Below are 23099 nucleotides of genomic sequence, written 5' to 3' on the forward strand. Positions count from 1 at the left end.
ACTTTCCGTGAGCTTCCCGCTGATTTGGATTCCCTGATTTCTTTATGCAATCGCATTGATCTACGTTTCCGTGAGCGTACTCAGGAACGTGCCACTTCCAGACGGTCCTCTACTCACCTTGCTCCCATGTTAAAAACCCTGTTCATCATGAAGAACCGATGCAAATCGGCCGTTCCTGGCTGTCCGCCGAGGAACATCAACGTTGCTTCAAGCAAAACCTATGTCTGTATTGTGGAGATCCTGGTCATACTTAACCTTGCCAAAACTGAGCTCATAGTTTTTCCTCCCTCTCATACCCCATCCCCTTCTGACCTCTCCATCACTGTCGACAACACCTCTATCTCCCCTGTCCCCCAACTTCGCTGCCTTGGTGTCATCCTCGACTCCTCTCTCTCCTTTGGCCCCCACATCCTCTCTCTTGCTAAATCCTGCCGCTTCCAGCTGCGCAACATCGCTCGCATCCGGCCCTTCCTCTCCCAAGATGCCACCAAATGCCTTATCCACTCTCTGATCATCTCCCGCCTGGACTACTGCAACCTCCTCCTCACTGGCCTCCCCCACTCTCATCTCGATCCCCTTCGATCCGTCCTTAACGCTGCAGCTAGGCTTATTTTCCTCTCTCGCCGCTCCTCTTTTGTCTCCCCCCTCTACCTAGCCCTTCACTGGCTCCCATTCCCCTTCAGAATCCTCTTTAAGCTCCTCACACTCACCTACAAGGCCCTCGCCAACTCCACTGCACCCTACATCTCCACCCTCCTCTCTATTCATGCTCCATCCCGCCCTCTCCGTTCTGCCTCTGACCGTCGCCTCTCTTCCCCCCTTATAACCTCCTCCCACGCGCGCGTCCAAGACTTCACCCGCGCTGCCCCCCTCCACTGGAACAAGCTCCCTCCCTCCATCAGAACTTCCCCTAATCTATCCAGCTTCAAACGGGCCCTAAAAACCCACCTTTTTCTTAAAGCCTTTCTGTCTCCCACTTAATTTCCTACCTTATCTTCTGCCTCTGTCCCCCTACTCTCCCTCTCTCCCCTGCGTCTCTCTGTCTGTCCACCCCTCCCCTTAGATTGTACGCTCCTCTGAGCAGGGCCATCTCTCCTCCTGTTTCCACCACTTCTAACTCTGCTCTCCAGCTACTTAGCCCTCCTCCTCAAAGGTCCTCCACCCCACATCCACTTTCGCTCCCTCCTCCCCCCTGGGGGTCTCCCTGTCTTCCACGCCCCCCTTCTTGGGCCCCGTCATTTTCGGATCCTCCCTCCCCCTTCCCCGCCCTCTCTAGCTGTGCATTGAGCGTACTGAGTTGCTGTGTTTACTGTACTGTGCTGTCTCCCATTGTATTGTGATTTTGTTTGTCTCTGTACGGCGCTGCGGATGCCTTGTAGCGCCTTATAAATAAATATTAATAATAATAATAATAATAATACCATTTCATCTTGTACCAAGAGACAGGGAAACGCCCCCTCCTAATCGGTGGAAGGGAGGCCGATTTAGGAGTTGAAGTTATTACTCCCTACACCATTTCTAGCAATGACTGCCTCATGCCTATCTCCTATTATTATTATTATTAATATTTATTTATAAGGCGCTACAAGGCATCCGCAGCGCCGTACAGAGACAAACAAAATCACAATACAATGGGAGACAGCACAGTACAGTAAACACAGCAACTCAGTACGCTCAATGCACAGCTAGAGAGGGCGGGGAAGGGGGAGGGAGGATCCAAAAATGACGGGGCCCAAGAAGGGGGGCGTGGAAGACAGGGAGACCCCCAGGGGGGAGGAGGGAGCGAAAGTGGATGTGGGGTGGAGGACCTTTGAGGAGGAGGGCTAAGTAGCTGGAGAGCAGAGTTAGAAGTGGTGGAAACAGGAGGAGAGATGGCCCTGCTCAGAGGAGCGTACAATCTATGGGGAGGGGTGGACAGACAGAGAGACGCAGGGGAGAGAGGGAGAGTAGGGGGACAGAGGCAGAAGATAAGGTAGGAAGTTAAGTGGGAGACAGAAAGGCTTTAAGAAAAAGGTGGGTTTTTAGGGCCCGTTTGAAGCTGGATAGATTAGGGGAAGTTCTGATGGAGGGAGGGAGCTTGTTCCAGTGGAGGGGGGCAGCGCGGGCGAAGTCTTGGATACGCGCGTGGGAGGAGGTTATAAGGGGGGAAGAGAGGCGACCATCAGAGGCAGAACGGAGAGGGCGGGATGGAGCATGAATAGAGAGGAGGGTGGAGATGTAGGGCGCAGTGGAGTTGGCGAGGGCCTTGTAGGTGAGTGTGAGGAGCTTAAAGAGGATTCTGAAGGGGAATGGGAGCCAGTGAAGGGCTAGGTAGAGGGGGGAGACAAAAGAGGAGCGGCGAGAGAGGAAAATAAGCCTAGCTGCAGCGTTAAGGACGGATCGAAGGGGATCGAGATGAGAGTGGGGGAGGCCAGTGAGGAGGAGGTTGCAGTAGTCCAGGCGGGAGATGATCAGAGAGTGGATAAGGCATTTGGTGGCATCTTGGGAGAGGAAGGGCCGGATGCGAGCGATGTTGCGCAGCTGGAAGCGGCAGGATTTAGCAAGAGAGAGGATGTGGGGGCCAAAGGAGAGAGAGGAGTCGAGGATGACACCAAGGCAGCGAAGTTGGGGGACAGGGGAGATAGAGGTGTTGTCGACAGTGATGGAGAGGTCAGAAGGGGATGGGGTATGAGAGGGAGGAAAAACTATGAGCTCAGTTTTGGCAAGGTTAAGTTTGAGGAATCGAGAGGACATCCAGGAGGAGATGGCAGAGAGGCAGGCGGACACCCTAGAGAGGAGGGAGGGAGAGAGATCAGGAGAGGAGAGGTATAGTTGAGTGTCGTCAGCGTAAAGGTGGTAGCTGAAGCCGAAGGAGCTGATGAGTTCACCCAGGGAGGAGGTGTATAGAGAGAAGAGTAAGGGTCCCAGAACAGAGCCCTGAGGGACCCCGACTGGAAGGGTGGATGGGGGGGAGAGAGACCCAGAGGTGGTGACAGAGAAGGAACGGTGAGTAAGGTAAGAGGTGAACCAGGACAGGACTGGGCCGGAGAGGCCAAAAGACTGGAGGGTGTGAAGGAGGAGGGGGTGGTCAACGGTGTCAAAGGCTTCAGAGAGGTCAAGGAGGATGAGAAGGGAGAAGTGGCCCCTGGCTTTTGCAGAGAGGAGGTCATTGGTGACTTTAGCCAGGGCAGTTTCAGTGGAGTGGAGGGGGCGGAAACCAGACTGGAGAGGATCAAGGAGGGAGTATTCAGAAAGGTAGGAGGTGAGACGGCTGCAGACGAGCCTCTCAAGAATTTTGGAGGCAAATGGGAGAAGAGATATGGGGCGATAGTTCGAGAGAGAAGTGGAGTCGAGATTAGGTTTCTTAAGAATGGGGGATACGAGAGCATGTTTGAAGGAGGAGGGGAAGATGCCAGTGGAGAGGGAGAGATTAAAGAGGTGAGCGAGGTGGGAGCAGGTGGTGGGGGAAAGGGAGCGAAGAAGGTGGGAGGGGATGGGATCCAGGGGGCAGGTAGTGGGGGGGGATGATAAAATGAGAGAGTGGACTTCCTCGCCGGTGGTGGGACGGAAGGAGTGGAGGGGAAGGTGGTTGGGGGGGGAGGACAGAAGAGTGGGAGGGGTGGAAGAGAGAGTGGAGGAGGAGATTTCAAGTCGGATGGCCTCGATTTTAGAGGAGAAGAAGGAGGCGAAATCAGAGGCAGTCAGGGAGGAGGGGGTGGGGGGAGGGGAGGGGGCCAGGAGAGTGCTAAAGGTGGCAAAGAGGCGGCGGGGGTTAGAGGATTGGGAAGAGATGAGGGATTTAAAGAAAGATTGTTTAGCGAGTGAGAGGGCAGAGCTGTAGGATGAAAGGATGAATTTAAAGTGGAGGAAGTCAGCCAGGGAGCGGGATTTTCTCCAGTGACGTTCGGCAGAACGGGAGCATTTTTGGAGGAAGCGGGTAAATTTGGAGTGCCAGGGTTGGGGTTTGGAGCAGCGGGGGTGGACGGAGTGGGCAGGGGCAACCGCATCCAGAGCGGAGGTGAGGGTGTGATTGTAGAGGGAGACCGCCTGGTTGGGGCAGGCCTGGGAGGAAAGGGGAGAAAGGAGGGTATCGAGAGAGGAGGACAGAGAGGCAGGGTCAAGAGCATCGAGGTTGCGTATGGACAGAGTAGGTTTGGGCAGGGGGAGGGGAGCAGGAGAAGAGGAGAGAGAGAAGGAGAGGAGATGGTGGTCGGATAGAGGAAAGGGAGAGATGGAGAAGTCGGAGAGATTACATAGGTGGGAGAAGACAAGATCAAGGGAGTGACCAAGGCAGTGGGTAGAGGAGGAGGTCCATTGGGTGAGACCAAGGGAGGAAGAGAGGGTGAGCAGTTTGCTGGAAGCAGGGTAGGTGGGGTTGTCGATGGGGATATTAAAGTCACCGAGAATGATCGAGGGGAGATCGGAGGAGAGGTAGTGAGGAAGCCAGCTAGCAAAGTTGTCAAGGAAGAGGGAGGTGGGGCCAGGGGGGCGGTAGATGACAGTGACGCGGAGATGGATGGGGTAGAAGAGGCGGATGGAGTGAGCTTCAAAAGAGGAGAAGGAGAGGGAGGGTTCAGCATACATCTCCTAGCATACATCTGTCGGACCCTTTGAGACCTTAGCCTTTGTGGATTCCGGCTCTGCCGGAAATTTCATCTCCGCCACTCTGGCATCGCAACTCCAATTAGCTACTATCAAATTGCCTCAGCCGTTATTCCTCACCGCGGTAGATGGGAATCGGATCTCCAACGGGTCTGTTTCTCACACCTGCGCTCCTGTTCGGCTGACGGTAGGGGTGCTACATTCTGAAGTCATCGAGTTCTTGGTTCTTCCTCGTTCTGTCAACACCGTCATTCTAGGATTACCTTGACTCAAGCTTCATTCACCCCAATTTGATTGGAATCGTGCGATGGTTACTTCTTGGGGCCCACAATGTTTTAAGTCCTGTTTGTCTAGTCTAAAACCAGGTCAGACCTCTCTTCCTTGTCATCTGATATCTCCACATGTTGAATTACCACCTTCATATATTGCTTATCAAGATGTGTTTTGCAAAGCTGCAGCCGAGATCCTGCCCCCCCATCGGCCCTGGGACTGCTCCATTGAATTACTACCTGATAAACCACTTCCAAAGGGCAGAATCTATCCCCTATCTCTCCCCGAGAACACTGCTATGACCACCTAAATCTCTGAGAATCTTCAACGTGGCTTTATCAGGAAATCCTCCTCTCCCGCGGGCGCGGGATTTTTCTTTGTCAAGAAGAAAGACGGTTCCCTACGGCCGTGTATTGACTACCGGCGATTGAATGCCATCACCATAAAGAACAGATACCCGTTACCTCTCATCTCTGAGCTCTTTGATAGAATAGCTGGATCCAAGGTCTTTACTAAGCTAGACCTGTGGGGAGCGTATAACCTCATCCGTATACGCTCTGGAGACGAGTGGAAGACTGCATTCTGTACTAAAGAGGGCCACTTCGAATACCTAGTCATGCCCTTCGGGTTGTGCAATGCCCCCACTGTTTTCCAATCTTTTATTAATGAGATTTTCCAAGACCTTCTTTACATCTCTGTAGTAGCTTATCTGGATGACATCTTAATCTTTTCTTCAGACTTGGCCAGTCATCGTGATCATGTAAGAGAGCTCCTGTCTCGTCTACGAGCCAATAAGTTGTATTGTAAGCTTGAGAAATGTGTATTTGAGAAGCCACAGATTCCCTTCCTGGGCTACATCGTGTCAGGGTCCGGTCTACAGGTGGATCCAGTCAAGCTATCTGCCATCCTCAAATGGCCTAGACCTATGGGTCTGAAAGCTACCCAGAGATTCATTGGCTTCGCCAACTATTACCGGCAGTTCATTCCACGGTTTTCTTCTATCATCGCACCAATTACCGCTCTGACTAAGAAAACTGCTAATCCTCATGTTTGGTCCACAGAGGCCATCGACGCCTTCGAAGCACTCAAGAAAGCCTTTTCTTCCGCCTCTGTGCTTGTTTAACCGGATCAAGATAAACCATTCCTGGTAGAAGTGGATGCCTCTGCAGTAGGAGTCGGGGCAGTTCTTTCACAAGACTCCATTTCAGGTGGACTACTGCCATGTGGGTTCTTTTCTAGGAGATTCACTTCCTCCAAATCTAACTACGGTATAGGGGATAAAGAGTTATTGGCAGTCAAGTCTGCGCTTGAAGAATGGCGTCATCTTCTAGAGGGGGCACGTCATCCAGTTACTGTATTCACCGACCACAAGAACCTCATCTATCTCCAGGATGCTCGGTGTCTCAATCCCCGGCAAGCCAGATGGTCCTCATTCTTTGCCCGCTTTAATCTCATTCTTACTTATCGTGCTGGTTATCTCAATTCCAAAGCTGATGCCCTCTCCCGCTCTTTTGATGTCTCCGATTCTTCACCCACTACTGTACCTCCACCAGTGTTTCAACCCTCCTGTATTGTAGCCATCACCTGTACTCCTCCTGTGGGTTGTTCTTTCCTAGAACCACATCTACGCTTAAAGGCGTTACGTTGGGCTCATGCCTCTATGTTTGCCGTTCATGCTGGTACTGAGAAGACTCTCTCACTGTTATCACGACATTACTGGTGGCCAACTGCCCGTACGGATGTCCAAGAGTTTGTAGCCACATGCTCTATTTGTGCCCAGAATAAAGTGCCTAGACAATCTCCCGCTGGATTGTTACAGCCTCTTCCGATTCCTGATCGTCCATGGTCCAGCATCTCGATGGATTTTATTACTGATTTGCCACCCAGTAGTGGCTTTAACACCATTTGGGTCACAGTAGACCGGTTCTCTAAAATGGCTCATTTCGTTCCTCTAAAAGGCCTTCCATCTGCATCCAAATTGGCACAAGTCTTCATCAAAGAAATCTTTAGTCTCCACGGGTGTCCTCTGGAAATAATCTCTGACCGAGGCGTCCAGTTCGTGTCTCGCTTCTGGAGAGCCTTCTGCAAAGATATAGGTATTGCTCTCAAGTTCTCCTCTGGATATCATCCCCAGACGAACGGCCAGACGGAGCAAGTAAACCAAGATCTAGAGGCGTTCCTTCGCTGTTTCTTATCTCATAACCAGTCTAATTGGAGTCTTCTGCTACCTTGGGCCGAGTTCACACACAACAATCATGTCCATTGTTCTTCTGGGTTTTCTCCTTTCTTCACTGTGTATGGGACTCATCCTACCCTCCCCACGTTCTCTTACACCTTCTCCACGGTTCATGCCGCCCATGCCATGACTCAAGATATGGCTAAGTTATGGGTTACCACCAAAGAGAACCTTCTGAAATCCGGACGGCATTATAAATCTTCCGCTGATCATCATAGAAGAGTTGTGCCGGCTCTCCAAGTGGGGGACAAAGTGTGGCTGTCCACCAGGAATCTAAAATTACAGGTTCCTTCCATGAAACTTGCACCTCGTTTCATTGGACCTTTTCCAGTAACTCAAGTAATTAATCCAGTTACGGTTCGACTCCAACTCCCTCCACAGATGAAGATTCATAACACCTTCCATATTTCCCTCCTCAAACCGCTGGTCCTAAACAAATTTGTTCATACCTCTACTGTTCCTCAGGCCATTTCCACTACTATGGGCAATGAATATGAGATTAGCCAAGTTCTTGCTGAACGCAAAGTTCGAGGTCGTTTCCAATACCTAGTACACTGGAAAGGCTTCGGCCTAGAGGAGAGATCTTGGGTCTTTAAAGAAGATTTGCATGCCCCTAGACTACTGGCAGACTTCCTTAAACATCGTTCTGTACCTAGTGATTCCCCCAATTGTAAGGAGAGGGGTACTGTCAGACGCCGTCCCGGCGCCGCCTCCTCGAGCAGGGACGGACGTCTGTCTTTGGAGCGCCCCGTTGCCAAGCAACGGGGACGCGGTGCGCAGGCGCGCCCGTCGCCATAGCAGCGGGACGCGTTTCCAAGTTCCTGTCGGCGGTCAGAACAGCTGACCGCCGATCCTCTGCCCACCAATGAGGAGTCATCACTTCCTATTTAAAGTCTGCTCTGACACCATTAGGGTGCCAGAGCAACTGGTTTATCTAGTCTCCAGCGTTAAAGTATAGTGTTATCTTGACTCCTGTGTTTGACCCGGCTTCCTGACCTCGCTTTCGGATTCGACCTTTGTTCCATCCTGATATTCTGGTTTTGACCTTGGCCTGCTGACCATTTTCTGTCTCCTGATTCGGTACCTCATCTGCCCGGTTGGTTCCTGACTCTGCCTGTTTGACTACGTGTTTCTCTATATCTCGCAAGTAGCTACCTGGGAGGGCCGCGACCTGCACGTCGTTGCCGCTAAGTCCAAACTTCCTTGCGGGGGTCCCTGGTGAACACCAGCGGAGTGTTAGACTCCGCGCCTCCTGGTGTAGTAGTGCCAATACTTGCAGGTACTAAGGTCACGTCTGTGACAAAAAGGTAGTAGTGCAGGGGTCTTTCCCTCTAGCAGGAGCCTTGAGGGCTGCTCTGTGCTGCCTTTTTTCCCAGGGCTCTCAGTACCTTTTACAGACCTGGCTGAAATTTGGGGAAGCGGGAATCAGAAGCTACAACCAAGAATGACTCGGTGGTAGCACGGTTTACATTTTCCTGTTAATTTGGTTAATATGGTGACTTAGGGTCCCAAACATGAAAACTACAGATGTCCAAATGTTTTAGGACTTGAACATTTGTTATAGACATGCAATTGGGTCCATTTTGACTATGCTAATGCTCTTGATATATATATATATATATATATATATATATATATATATATATATATATATATATATATATACATATACACAAATATGTATATATATATATATATATACACATACGTATATATACGTATATATATATATATATATATATATATATATATATATATATATATATACACACACATACGTATGTATATATATATATATATATATATATATATATATATATATATATATGCACACACATATATATATATAGATATACACAAGTGATCACCGCAGGATTAAGAATGTCTGCAGATATTAGCGAATCTATAAGTTATTAATGTCTGTGTTTATATAAAAAGTTGCTGATTTATTCAGTATTGGGCAACTGGTAATATAATACATATGCTGAGTATTTTGATTTAGTGAATTTATTGTTGTGGATCGGTCAGAAGTTTATACACACTACACAGCAGAAACGAGATTGGATTGAAAATATTAAACGGTACGACCAACCAAATGAGGCGATAATCGTCCATTTGGGCAGACTTTCGACCATTGTGTCACTGCACACACTGACCCGACTTTTGAACGAGCGGTCGTATGTTGGCTGTTTGAGCCGATTATTGGACGAAAACAGTGTAGTGTGTACCCAGCTTAATAAATAGGGTTTGAAGGTTCTGAATAAATCTCCTGGATTAATATACTAAAAAATTGGCAAGCATTTGGAGCTCCTATGCTCGTGGGGCCCCCAGGCAACTGCCCAGAGTGCCCATACATTAAGGCAGCTCTGCGCTATACACAAACTTGCGTTTGCTCTGCTCTGTATCAGACCCTAGGAGTCTGGAAAAAGAAGCAGTGCGTTACTGTGATTTTCCCATAAACACTGAACAACCTAGCAGCAGGAATGGCTTGCTGGAGTGTCAGTCAGGCTTGGGCTACAGGGTCATAGCTGGTGGCAATCTGCTCCACTATAGTTTATATTTATGATTTTGTATATTAATAAAAGATAATCATACATTATATTTAAACATGAATTGTAATAGGGTTGTGTTGCTTCAATTATTAATTTTAATTAGGTAGGACTATATGGTAGTTAGATGTGGTCAGATGGGGTGGCACAGAAATAAAGTCCAAGGGGGCAATACATATAGCAAGCATTGGAGCGCTATCAATTGTACAAAAGCATGAAGTACATTGTTTTTTATTATTTTTATCCCCATTAGATTGTAAGACTTGGTAAACAGGGTTCTATCCTCTTCTGTTTCAGTGTATGCTAGCTTATCATTACTAATGGCATATTCAATATTGGCCATATGGTGTTGCGGAATATGTTGTCATTATAATGCATAGATATACAAAACTAATATGGGACCAACTCAATTCTCTGTCATGTGTGGCCGAAATCGCTGCTATATTCAGCCGTGCAAATTTCTGGTTACTAAGGTGCTCAACATCTGAGGCGTGCGGTGCAAAATCTGTGATGTTACATGGCATGGAGTGCCCCCATGGCCGTTCCGGAGGCACTCCGCTGTGCATCGCCAAAAATTGAATCTCCCCTTATGAGTCCAAACTAGAATACTTATAAACATGAGTGAAACCCTATGATTTTGAAAATTGATTCTCCACATCATAATCTGAAATGTATTAAAGGATATATAAAGCAAAAATTAAGCTTCATAAACCATAATTACAGGTAAATACAAAAGTGCATTAACCTGTATTAATTCCATTATAAATCAAGCTCAGTCTAAAGAAACATCAGTAATAATCAGTGATGTAAGATTGTGTTTGGAAGAGGGAGCACTGTCATATATATTTAAGTTTCTGACACTGATTTCTAGAAGTCTGGAAAACACTAAGACGGATTGTACTGAACAGCTCAGAAACAGACTGAGCTTCACGACAATTTTGGGGATAATGTTCCAAATGCAGCTTGCCATTGGCAGCTTATGCTGCTGTGAAAACACAACAGAGAGATATGGCAGCTTAATAGGGACAAAGAAAACATGTCAAAGTTAAAACACAATTTCTCTGCTCTCCGAAAACTGAAAGGCTGAATTTTCAGAACATGAGGAGAGCACCGTGGTTAAAAAAAAATACACATTTATTCTATTAGCGCAATCCAGACAGTAGAAAGATAGATGGTGTGTACCAGTGGGGTGACATACGGGACTGACCCACTGTACTTGTTAGATTTTATTCCTGGAATATTATTAAAAAGATTTTAAACAATACCTTTTTTTTTCTACCTAAATATAAAATATACAGAAACACCTGGATAGTCATTTTCTCTTAAAAGATATTTAGCCTGCTGTATTCGTTAGCTCACACAACAAATCACGTCTGGTTTAGCAAAGCTTCTAATCATTAAAGCTAAGACATATAGGGGTATATTTACTAAACTTCGGGTTTGAAAAAGTGGAGATGTTGCCTATAGCAACCAATCAGATTCTAGTTATCATTTATTTACTACATTCTACAAAATGACAACTAGAATCTGATTGGTTGCTATAGGCAACATCTCCACTTTTTCAAACCTGCAGTTTAGTAAATATACTCTATAGTGTAATACGTCAAATAGTTTATATTGCTTATAAACTGGCAGATGTAAATCAAACTGAGTGCTGAATGACCAGACTTGTGTCAAATTTGAACACACAAATGTCAATGTTAACCTAATGGATGACAGTTTATTCCATACATCCCCAGACACAAAGGGCCTGATTCTGAGTTAAACTTATGCCAGTTTGTGTAGCATAAATTATGCAAATTTGCACTTTCCATGCCCACATGGAAAATGCACGACGATGTGCCAATGCAGAGTTTCACGGCTTCTTATGACTGGGGAGAGAAGGGTCATGCAAGCGCAGCCGGAGTAGAGTCCACGCAAATGCAGTCACCTGTAGTGACACACAGACATGCCTCTCGGTAGGGGTATCTGTTGTAGAGGCCAGAGGACTACTGCAAAGATCCTCGTTGATGATCACCAATATCAGCATGGACCTATCAATAATTGGAAAATAAAAATGCCCCTCCACTACCCAAAAGTTTTGCCAGCAACAGTGCTCATAGCCTGGGCTGGCAGCGGCTAAATTGGGGGCACAAACAGTCCCACCGGAAAAGCCGCTATCAACACTAGGCCTGGTGACACTATAATAGGGGAACATACATCATGGGGAAACCCCTGTCATAATGGCAGCCATCCCTAGCCCGTTCAGCATCGGGATGAATTCCGAAGAGGAATAAAATGGTAGGAGGCTCTACTTTTGTGTGATGGGGATTTTTCAGCCTCCTCATACACAAAGACTAGGTTACAAAACACGGAGATTTGAGTTTAGACATGCACTTTACAGATGTTGAGGTGCAAAATGTTTTTTATGGTGCATATAGGCTGCATTTCATCATGGCCTCTTGTATTACTCTTATATAAATATTCAAAAAATAATTATGGGTAATAATCATGTTGCAAGGGTTAGACTAGCTTCTATAAAGATGCTACAATTTGTGCTGTCATAGTTTAAGCTGCTATTGTCTCTGTTTAGTAATGTCCTTATATCTTCCTGAAACCATTCTGCCAATCTTATTTATGTATTCTTTTTAAAAGATAATATATGTGGCCTAAGGCCATTGGTGCACAGTATGATGTTTTTTTGGATTGTAGCCAGTGAAAGAAAAAAGACCCAGGGGGTACCAATCAAAAACTATTGCCATACACATATTTTATAGGTAAATATTTATTAACCTGGTTCCATTTCATATAAAAAATATACTCCTATCTAAAAACACTAAGGGAAAGAAAAAGAACTGAGCTTAAACTCTCTCTATAAAATCATCTCTCCCAAAATAGCACTTATTTACCTACCAATTGAGTGCATTTTAGTTCCCTATATATCGAAGTGTAGCTGTGTGCAATTTTATGGGCTGAACATATATTGAGAATGAAGCCTCTCAATTAAGTATGAGACATCAGGGGTGACTCAAGATCCTACTGAACTCTATGTCATTTTCCAGAAATCCAGATATCACAAGTACACCACTCCCTTACAAAAACATTACCCAGCTATAGTGTTTCAGATCAATCGGCGCTCATTGCTTTTAATGCATCAAACAAACCATTTTATCTATTGTAACTCATTACTGGGAATCTAAGCATTAGCTAATTATATTTCAAAGATGGTAAATAAGTGGCTTGCGGCTTGCTCTCTGGGATTGTCCTTACAAAGCACTGTGTATATAGCATTGTATGCATTATTTTAAGGCAAATTAGACTTTTCATTGTATTTAAAAACAGATCAGTTAGCTAACAGATCAATAACTACATGTTTCAATCCGACTAGAGATGAGCAAAAGAATTATATGACTGTTGTCAATTTTGGGACATTGCCCTGTTGGTAGGTCTCGAAATGAAAGAAATTACCTACAGAGATAATCAATATACATCACAGTCATCACAGCATTTTGGATTCTCTATTTTGAAAATTATATATCTCTATGGTTTCACTATATTGGTATAAGGAGGGTAAAAAGGAAATTTCCTAAACAAGATATGGGACTAGAGTTATTAATCTGCGGGTTTGAAAAAGTGGAGATGTTGCCTATAGCAACCAATCAGATTCTAGTTATCATTTATTGAGCGCATTCTACACAATGACTGCTAGAATCTGGTTGGTTGCTACAGGCAACATCTCCATTTTTTCAAACCCACAGCTTAGTAAATCTAGCCCATGGCATTTAAGCATTGGGGAGGCACTATTACTGGAAATACTACATCGCATTAAAGATTACATTCTTTCTGGGACTCTATTTCACAGAACCAAAAAATGTCAAAGAGAATGATAAAAATGAGAAATATTGGATCAAGAAATCAAATTGTTGTGTATAAAGGAATAGCTGGAACTTTTATCTGTACCTATAAATATAAGGAGAAATATATTTGTCTTTATTGTAACTATGAAAAGCAGTCGTTGCTTGTGGCAAAAGTTTGGTTGTTGTGGTTAGTTTTAGATGGATACATGAGGATGGGATTGACACAGTATAACTGGAGTGCTATCATGGCTTAATGCAACTGAATAGAGGCTTATGGGTAAATGTATCAAGCTGCAAGTATCCGCCAGATTTGAAAAATGGAGATGTTGCCTATTGCAACCAATCAGATTCTAGTTATCATTTATTTAGTACATTTTACAAAATAAGAGCTGGAATCTGATTGGTTGCTTAAGCAACATCTCCACTTTTCAAAGCCGCTGGAAACTCGCAGCTTGACACATTTACCCCTTAGAGTAGGAACAGTAAGAAATCATGACAATTGAATATCTTTCACTGATTGCAGAAGGAAAGTTGCTTAGTGTTTGAGGCAATACAAATATGATTCATATGACGGTCTATGGTTGTCATGCTTGGGGTATAACAAAACGGAAAAAGGGATTATTAAGAGTAATGTGTGTGTTGACATATCTGGGTGTAGAGACATTTCTGGGTTTAGTGTTGTGTTTAATACTAAGTATACACTATGACCCCTGTCTGATACTTGTGGCTCAGATAGACAAAGCACAACATGTTGACCCACTGACTATGCTGGTTTTCATACACCTACTTGGACTGCAATCACTTTTAGGCAGATATCTATTAGTTATCTGTCTTCATTGCCTGTCAATAAACTTATATTTATTTGACTGTACTGTATATTACTCCCAAAAATGTGGGCTTGTGAATTAGTAAAGTGCTCCATGCCTAGTGGAGTTTTTGAAATAAACTTTAGATAGACCAAGGGCATGACAATGGGCTGTAAATTAAATATCGTCCTTCTAACCCCTTACAATAGAAGTGTAAACATTTATGCTTGAGCTGTGTACTATAACAAACGCATTTTGTAACATTAATGAGCAATACATTATTCAGTAAAGTAAAAACCTGTAATTTACATCACAAAATGTGTATATTTTAAATACACTTTGCTGTCCCTTAAAATCCACCCGCCCCCCCCCCCCCCCTTCATTCTTTCTTCCTTCACCTGATCCTTTTTCCTCTACCTTCCGCTCTCATAAATTACTTTTGCGCAGGCATACCCATTTTCACTTGTTTGGTTTACTACATTTGTACTCTGGATATGTGCTCATCTGTGTTATACATAATCAATGTAGTCTCAGATTTGGGACCCTGTATTAATGTAAAAAAAACTCAATTAAACTTATTTTCTAAAAAAAAAAAATCAGCCCTCTACCAAATTGTAGGTGTGTATTTAGATCAGTTGCAGGAATACAATTTCTCCAAAAGAAATAGTGGCCTGTGTTTGAGAATAAGGCTAGGTACACACTGGAGCGTTTTCATCCTGTCATCCAATAATCGGGCAAATCAGCCGAAATCAGATTCTAGCTTTCATTTACTTAGTACTTTCTTCAAAATGACAGGTAGAATCTGATTGGTTGCTATAGGCAACATCCCCACTTTTTCAAACCCACAGCTTAGTAAATCTAGCCCCAAATGTCCTTAGGGCTTTAAGTGGTTTTAGTGTCTTTATAGATTGCATAGTAGAGCAGACTTATACAAATAATTACTTACTACATGGGTTAAAAAAGAAAAAAATACTATAATTGTGCATTGATTCTCAGTTTCATCTATTTGCTGCACAGAAATCATGTTACAGAACAATGTTAAAGGGATATTTGACCTTGGCTTGTCCTTACTCCTGCCTGCATTGAGTCCTAACTCTGATTTAGTTAACAAGTCATTGTCTAATTTGTGTCCGCCACATTAGTTTTACAGTCAGTTCTTCTTATTCTGGTCTGGCTATGGATTATCTGACTATTAGGAATTATTTGCTTACTGCTTTGTCCTTTACAGTTTATCAGTTATTTTATGGCATCAGGATAATTAGTATGGCAGATAATGCTACCTTTCAGTCCTGGGTAAAGATTTATATTAATGCACATTAACCATATTCATATCTATGATGTCAAATAAGCAAACTGATTTATAGCGGGCATTGCTTTGGAGAGCATGACAATTGTCTAATTTCCTGTTCCGTTTGATGTGACTGTTTCTTTACTGCACTCGGCAAAGTGATCTGCAACACTTGACATACTCTTGATATGAGATCTTGAATATGTTGGTCATGACCTAAGTAGCTGAGATATTTCTCCGATACAGTAATGAATGAAAATAGTGGAAAATAATGGAATCCTGCCAATGTGTAAGGGAACTGATGTTAAAATGTTGGATTGTATTTCGATACTGTGCTCTGCATTGCCTACTGCATGACAAATCTGACAATTACCTGTGTATTCCAGGTGGAACCCAGCTGCTGAAACACTGATGTCTGATTGAAAATTTAAGTACAGGTTGTTAGATGTGCTGTTTAGCAGATGAGGTATCGTTGTTCCTGAAATAGAGGAAAAAAACAGCATCCAGCATGAACATAAAGAAAAGGGAAAATGTACAATAAGAAACACTTTCATGTGTGCTGTGCCACAGTAAATGGACTCTCCCTGCAGTCGTCTGAGCCGTCTGTCTGTTCCAGTTTACTCAAGAAACAAACACTGTCCCGTTGATGTGTTCCACACTGTTTAAATCAAGATTCAAACCTATTAATTCTGGTTTTGGCAGATATTGCTAGATTTGCTCAAATTTACAGTACTAGTTGATCAAATCAGTCAATGTCTAGAATGAACCCAGTAAAGTAGTCTAACTTTGTGACAAAAAAAGTTTGTGGGCAGCACAGTGACTCAGTGGTTAGCACTTCTGCCTCACAGCACTGGGGTCATGAGTTCGATTCCCGACCATGGCCTTATCTGTGTGGAGTTTTGTATGTTTTCCCCGTTTTTGCGTGGGTTTCCTCCTGATGCTCCGGTTTCCTCCCACACTCCAAAAACATACTAGTAGGTTAATTGGCCACTATCAAAATTGACCCTAGTCTCTGTCTGTCTGTGTGTGTGTGTGTGTATGTTAGGGAATTTAGACTGTAAGCTCCAATGGGGCAGGGACTGATGTGAATGAGTTCTCTGTACAGCGCTGCAGAATCAGTGGCGCTATATAAATAAATGGTGTTGATGATGATGATGATGGGTCACATCTAGGTATAGCAGTGTAAAATGAGGTGTAACAGATGTTGTCTGATGTGACAAATCAGTGTGCATACTCTTACTGTCTAAACATACTTCATTATAGCCAATATCTTGTCATTACTTTAAGTGACGGTTCAAAATGTAGACTGCTGTGCCCTTATCTGCGGCCCCAGATCCTTCCTGTTTTATTTTCAGATTTGCCTTTTTTATAGCTTGTTTAAAATGTCCCTTTAACTTACTACTGAGATTAAGAATAATGTGTGGAGTGCACCTATGCGGCCCCTGATGTGTATCAGGCTGACCATCATTGGCTTAAGTAGAAGGCAGTATTTAGTTTTGTTTTACATTTTCACATAGATGTAACTTTTTTTTAACTTGTGCTTTTACTTTTTCTCCAATGGCTATTCTAAAACAATGCATTGTAGCATTTGAATATCATTCATAGATGATGAGCTGAGGCTATACTGGTTAGCACTTCTGCCTTACAGTACTGGGGTCATGAGTTCAATTCCCAACCATGGCCTTATCTGTGAGGAGTTTGTATGTTCTCCCCGTGTTTGCGTGGGTTTCCTCCGGGTGCTCCGGTTTCCTCCCACACTCCAAAAACATACTGGTAGCTTAATTGGCTGCTAACAAATTGACCCTAGTATGTCTCTGTCTGTTTGTGTGTATGTTAGGGAATTTAGACTGTCAGCTCCAATGGAGCAGGGACTGATGTGAATGAGTTCTCTGTACAGTGCTGCGGAATTAGTGGCACTATATAAATAAATGGTGATGATGATGATGAATGTTATTGATTGTCTTTTAGTAAATGTGTTTGTTTGTTTACATTCACATGTAGTAAATCTCCTTTGGAAATAACCCTATGTAGTAGCAATAATGTGTACCTGGCATCCAGTGGTTGGACAGTGCTTGAGACATAAGATTACTGCTTCTCTGGGTGTTATGGCTGTTTTGTTGCTGCTGTGCATGAATGTAATAGAACTGGGATTTACTTTTATTATTAGGCATAACTATCTTTTCAAACCTAGGCACCTGTTTGTGTTGCTAAAGGAAATCATGCACAAGCAATGCAGATATATTTGTAGTGCTACAGATCTTAAATACTATTTTTGGTCTGGATTCCAGTTTCCTACACTTGATGTCCTGGTCCTCACACTGGGCCTGATTCGCGTAAATGTCAATATGTGCCGTATTTTGTGTGAAATCACTCTGTGCATACCCAGAACCAGACCAGAGAATGCAGCAACGTCCAATTCATCTTTGAGCGCAAAGCACCCTTACTACAGCCTATGATTTCATGGGTGTAACGGGCAAGGGACTGGGCCTATGCAAGTAGTACAGTTAGGGCGTGCCAAGCTTGAACGCACACAGCAGGGCAGATTCAAACTTTGGGCATCTCTAAGGTTGTGTTTACTTGCACCAGCTACAGGCCTGGTGTAAGTGCCGATTACTAGTAATGATGGTCGCATTTGCATGCTAGAATGCTAGAACATGTGTTTTCCATCAAGAGCAACTGTAAAAATGTATTTTATATACAGTGAACATTCATAAGATCCTAATTAATGTATGCTTATGTTTTGTCATTAATGACTATTATTAACAGTGACATTAACTAATTATTCTTTATTTTCTGTGCTTTCTTTTGGGACTTTATATTCCACGTATATATTGGACGTATTCAGCAGTGTATTGTCTATTAGGGCAGAGCGGGGTGTGGTAGGATTTATCGACTGTCACAATACCGACACACTTTTATGGTTTATGGTTATGTTTTATTAACTATTATCATAAACATTCTGGTTTATAAAACACTTATCTTATATGTACCCAGTACACGGCATTTGTTCTTTAAAATCTTAGCACATATGTGTTAAGGTTTAGTTTGATGGCATTTAGTACCTTATATTATTTTAATAAAATAATTCTCTATACTCAACCTTCCCCCTTGAATGTAACTTTTGTTGCATTTGATATTTTATCACAGTTATTAAAATAGGTCATAAAAAAAGGAGCCTGGAGTTGTTGTTCACCTGAATAGCTGCCAAGTCTTGGAGCATTGTTGTCACCGCCATCATAAAAATCCAACGAGTCCCAGTTATGTTCTGTTGCAAAACTGACAACCTGCACCTGTGGGAATAGACAGAAAGACAGAATGTTTTGAGAAATACTGGGCTTTAAAAAAAAAAAAAAGTTAAGAAAAAAAACCCCAACATAAACAGCATGTAAATATATTTCTACATAATATAAAGTATCACCTTTATATAGTGTCATGACTGACATCTATGATTATGCACTGTAGTTATTCATTACACAATACCAGCATGATCCTTAAAGAGAATTTGCTGGCTATGTGGTTTTAATTTAAGTAGTGCATAGTGCACTATGTAATCTAAGTGTGTCCTCTGCCAGGAGAGACCATAGAAAAACAATTTGTGCTGTAAGCAAATGTGGCTAGTCTGCTTGAGAGTTGTGCTGCATTTTGCTCTATACCCACATCCTGATGGCTTTCTCTATACTAACTCCAGTGCAGCTGTCTTCCTGTCTGTTCCCTGCTTCACTCCATACTAACTGCCAGTTCCCTTTCTTCAGCTTCCCTCTCTTACTCTATACTAACCCTAGGACTGTTTCCTTCTTTAAGCTTCCCTGTTCCATAATATACTAATGTCTGGTCAACTTCCTTCCATGCTGTTTTGTGCCTCACTCTAAACTAACTCCCAGTCAGATTTCTTTCTTCCAGTTCCATGTCTTATTCTATAGTAACTCCCAGTCAACTTCCTTCCTATTTTATGTCTCACTCTATATTATCTCCCAGTCAGCTTTCTTTCTTCCAGTTCCCTGTCTCATACTATACTATCACCCAAGCAGCTTGCTTTCTTCCAATTTCCTGCCTCACTTTGTACTAACTCCTGGGGAACGTCCTTTCTTCCAATTCCCTGTCTTGATCTATGCTAACTTCAAAGCAGCTTTCTTCCTTCAGCGTCTCTGTCTCACTATTTACTAATTCCCATGCAGTAATTCTTCCTTCAGCTTCCCTCTATATAACTCCTGGATGACTCCCTTCCTTCAACTTCCATGTCTCACTCTATGTAACTCCAGGGCAGCTTCTTTCCTTCAGCTTCCCTGCCTTGCTCTGTACCAACTCCCCAGGTGGCTTCCTTGCTTCATATTCCCTGCCTCACTCTGCATTCACTCCCAGGTGGCTTCCTTGTTTCCCTGCCTTGTTCTATACCAACACCCCATTGACTTCCTTACTTTAGCTTCCCTACCTCACTCTGTATTCACTCCCAGGTGGCTTCCTTGCTTCATATTCCCTGCCTTACTCTGTATTCACTCCCCAGTGACTTCCTTGCTTCATATTCCTGCCTCACTCTGTATTCACTTCCAGGTGACTTCCTTGCTTTAGCTTCCCTACCTCACTCTGTATTCACTCCCAGGTGGCTTCCTTGCTTTATATTCCCTGCCTCACTCTGTATTCACTCCCCAGTGACTTCCTTGCTTCATACTCCCTGCCTCACTCTGTATTCACTTCCCAGTGACTTCCTTGCTTCATATTCCCTGCCTCACTCTGTATTCACTCCCAGGTGGCTTCCTTGCTTCATATTCCCTGCCTCACTCTGTATTCACTCCCAAGTGGCTTTAATGCTTCATATTCCTTTCCTCCCTCTGTATTCACTCCCAGGTGGCTTCCTTGCTTTATATTCCCTGCCTCACTCTGTATTCACTCCCCAGTGACTTCCTTGCTTCATATTCCCTGCCTCACTCTGTATTCACTCCCAGGTGGCTTCCTTGCTTCATATTCCCTGCCTCACTCTGTATTCACTCCCAGGTGGCTTCCTTGCTTCATATTCCCTGCCTCCCTCTGTATTCACTCCCAGGTGGCTTCAATGCTTCATATTCCTTTCCTCCCTCTGTATTCACTCCCAGGTGGCTTCCTTGCTTCATATTTCCTGCCTCACTCTGTATTCACTCCCATTGTAACTTCCTTCCTTCAGATTTCCTGCCTCACTCTGTATTCACTCCCAGGTGGCTTCCTTGCTTTATATTCCCTGCCTTACTCTGTATTCACTCCCCAGTGACTTCCTTGCTTCATATTCCCTGCCTCACTCTGTATTCACTCCCAGGTGGCTTCCTTGCTTCATATTCCCTGCCTCACTCTGTATTCACTCCCAGGTGGCTTCAATGCTTCATATTCCTTTCCTCCCTCTGTATTCACTCCCAGGTGGCTTCCTTGCTTCATATTTCCTGCCTCACTCTGTATTCACTCCCATTGTAACTTCCTTCCTTCAAATTTCCTGCCTCACTCTGTATTCACTCCCAGGTGGCTTCCTTGCTTCATATTCCCTGCCTCACTCTGTATTCACTCCCAGGTGGCTTCCTTGCTTCATATTCCCTGCCTCAGTCTGTGTTCACTCTCGAGTGCTTCCTTCTTTCATTGACTTTATTAAATTATTTTCCTGTCATCATGGAGCGAATGTGACAAGTGTTTGAAAATATCTTGTGATCTTACTTGAATGCCTGCTCCCTCCGGCACAGTGATTTTCCATATACAGTTCAAATTGTTGTCATATGGCTCAGGGTAGCCAGGAGACAGAATAGTCCCCTTGCGCTTTGTTAAAATTCCTCCACAGGGCACTAGAATGAAAAAGAAAACAGAAGTCAGTGTATATATAGTATTATCTGACAGTTATTGCAATTTCTTATAATCTGCAGAATATGTAATAAGATCTGACAGTAGCTGAGTAGGTAGGCTTTACACTTTCACAAAACAATACAACTGAGCAATGCAACATATTTAGCTGTGTCCTGTATTGATGCAGTGGGTTATTTACTAATATGCACAAAGGGGCAAATCTTTACTAAAAACTTTGCAAACAATCAGCAATTAGGGTTTATTTCTCTAATGCAAGTTGGGCAATGAAAACAAATCTAATTTTATGCTATGGCTTCGGAGTAGATTTCCAACTTTGAGCAAGGTTAGCAAATTATCTTTGCAGTGTATTACGTTTGTTATAACACACTATGAGGAGTTTATAGAGCATGTTTCTCCTTTAATGTTTTATCCCTGTTCGTAGCTTCAATTAGCTTTTTCAGACTTGTTTTTAGATGTATTTTAATTATGTTTGTAGAGTCAGTAATTCCCGGATGACTCTCTTTTTGTATCCTACCCCGATGATTCACAAATATTCCCTCTGTTCCTTGAAGTCAGGATGCCAGATTGTGCTGCTTGTACATCTCTGGAGGAATAAATTCATCCATACCCCTTTAATAGATATCTATTTTAAGAAGAATGGATGGCAGTGCCACTTCCACTCTGCACAAACACTTGACTTTTGCACTAGCTCTGAGTTTACAGAGGTTGAATACTGTACTATATTTTTAATTAATCTTGTGCCTTCCGGTTGCACTTCAGCAGAGAAGTATATTTCTAGGTGAACTTTGCCCAATGTAAACAAAATATTTGTCCCCTCAATTTGTGATTAACTTAAGCCATATATGAGGCTAGACTGAGGAGCATTTTAGGATAGTTTGAAAGGGAGGCTCTAAAGTAGTAGTAGGGTGCATTTGTGATGTTTTGCACAGTGCACCTCTCTTGATTTTTCTGCCTCTCCACATCTAGGTGCTGTTTAAGTTTGTGGAGTCATCTCCTGGCATGTACCCTCTGTTGCCCAGCAAGGACAATCTATGCACATGCAGATCCACCAAGAGGAAATTCGTGTCCCAGGACAGCGACTTCTTGGGGGCCCCTTCATAGCAGCCAGAGGGGGCATGACCACACCAGGTCGATGGCTCTTCCCACTACACAGGCAGGCCAGGGCCCCTATGTAGGTCTAGATTCTAGTACTTTGTATACCCCCCCACTCTTGGTGCTCCTGGGCACATGGTTGCAAAACCAAGGTGTATTGCACTGTGCATTAAGTGTCCTTCATAGGTGACCTCCCCTATATTTAAGTGACAGGTCCATTGATTATTCATTTATTGGTGCATCCAGTTGGTTTAACTACCCAATGAGAATGTTCCTATGTCATATAAAAGATTCCCTGAGATGGTTATTTTTACATATTTACATTTTAAACCATATTGTAAACCACTTCTGCACTTAACCTGCGCAGAATAGATTGTTTTCTGGGTGTGTAACGCACTGCAGTTAACTATTGGCATAGAGACACTAAACAAGCTCTGTCTAAACAGTAACAGGTAATCTTTGCTTGATGTTAACATCTCTGTTCAAGTAGATAATGTTACTGTATGTAAAATAACAGCTGTAATAGAAAGCATTAGAGGTTGGTTAATGTCATGTTTTTTTCTTGATAACATTTCATTATCTACAAATAACAGTAAAGACTTCTAAATGGTACTCCTGAGATATCTG

General features: G+C 43.5%; 1 protein-coding gene across 1 annotated transcript in view; it reads right to left on the reverse strand.

Annotated features, from left to right (window-relative positions):
* The window catches only part of CSMD3 (CUB and Sushi multiple domains 3), an 853424-nt gene that overhangs the window by 181822 nt on the left and 648503 nt on the right, over positions 1 to 23099 (reverse strand). The window contains exons 36-38 of the mRNA XM_075213978.1: positions 21237 to 21361; positions 18760 to 18856; positions 15940 to 16044 (exon numbers count right to left, since the gene is read on the reverse strand). Coding sequence (XP_075070079.1) covers positions 15940 to 16044; positions 18760 to 18856; positions 21237 to 21361 — 327 coding nt within the window. The remainder of the gene's footprint in view (positions 1 to 15939; positions 16045 to 18759; positions 18857 to 21236; positions 21362 to 23099) is intronic.

Source organism: Mixophyes fleayi, chromosome 5 (assembly GCF_038048845.1).
Source record: "Mixophyes fleayi isolate aMixFle1 chromosome 5, aMixFle1.hap1, whole genome shotgun sequence".
Classification (NCBI taxonomy): Eukaryota; Metazoa; Chordata; class Amphibia; order Anura; family Limnodynastidae; genus Mixophyes; species Mixophyes fleayi.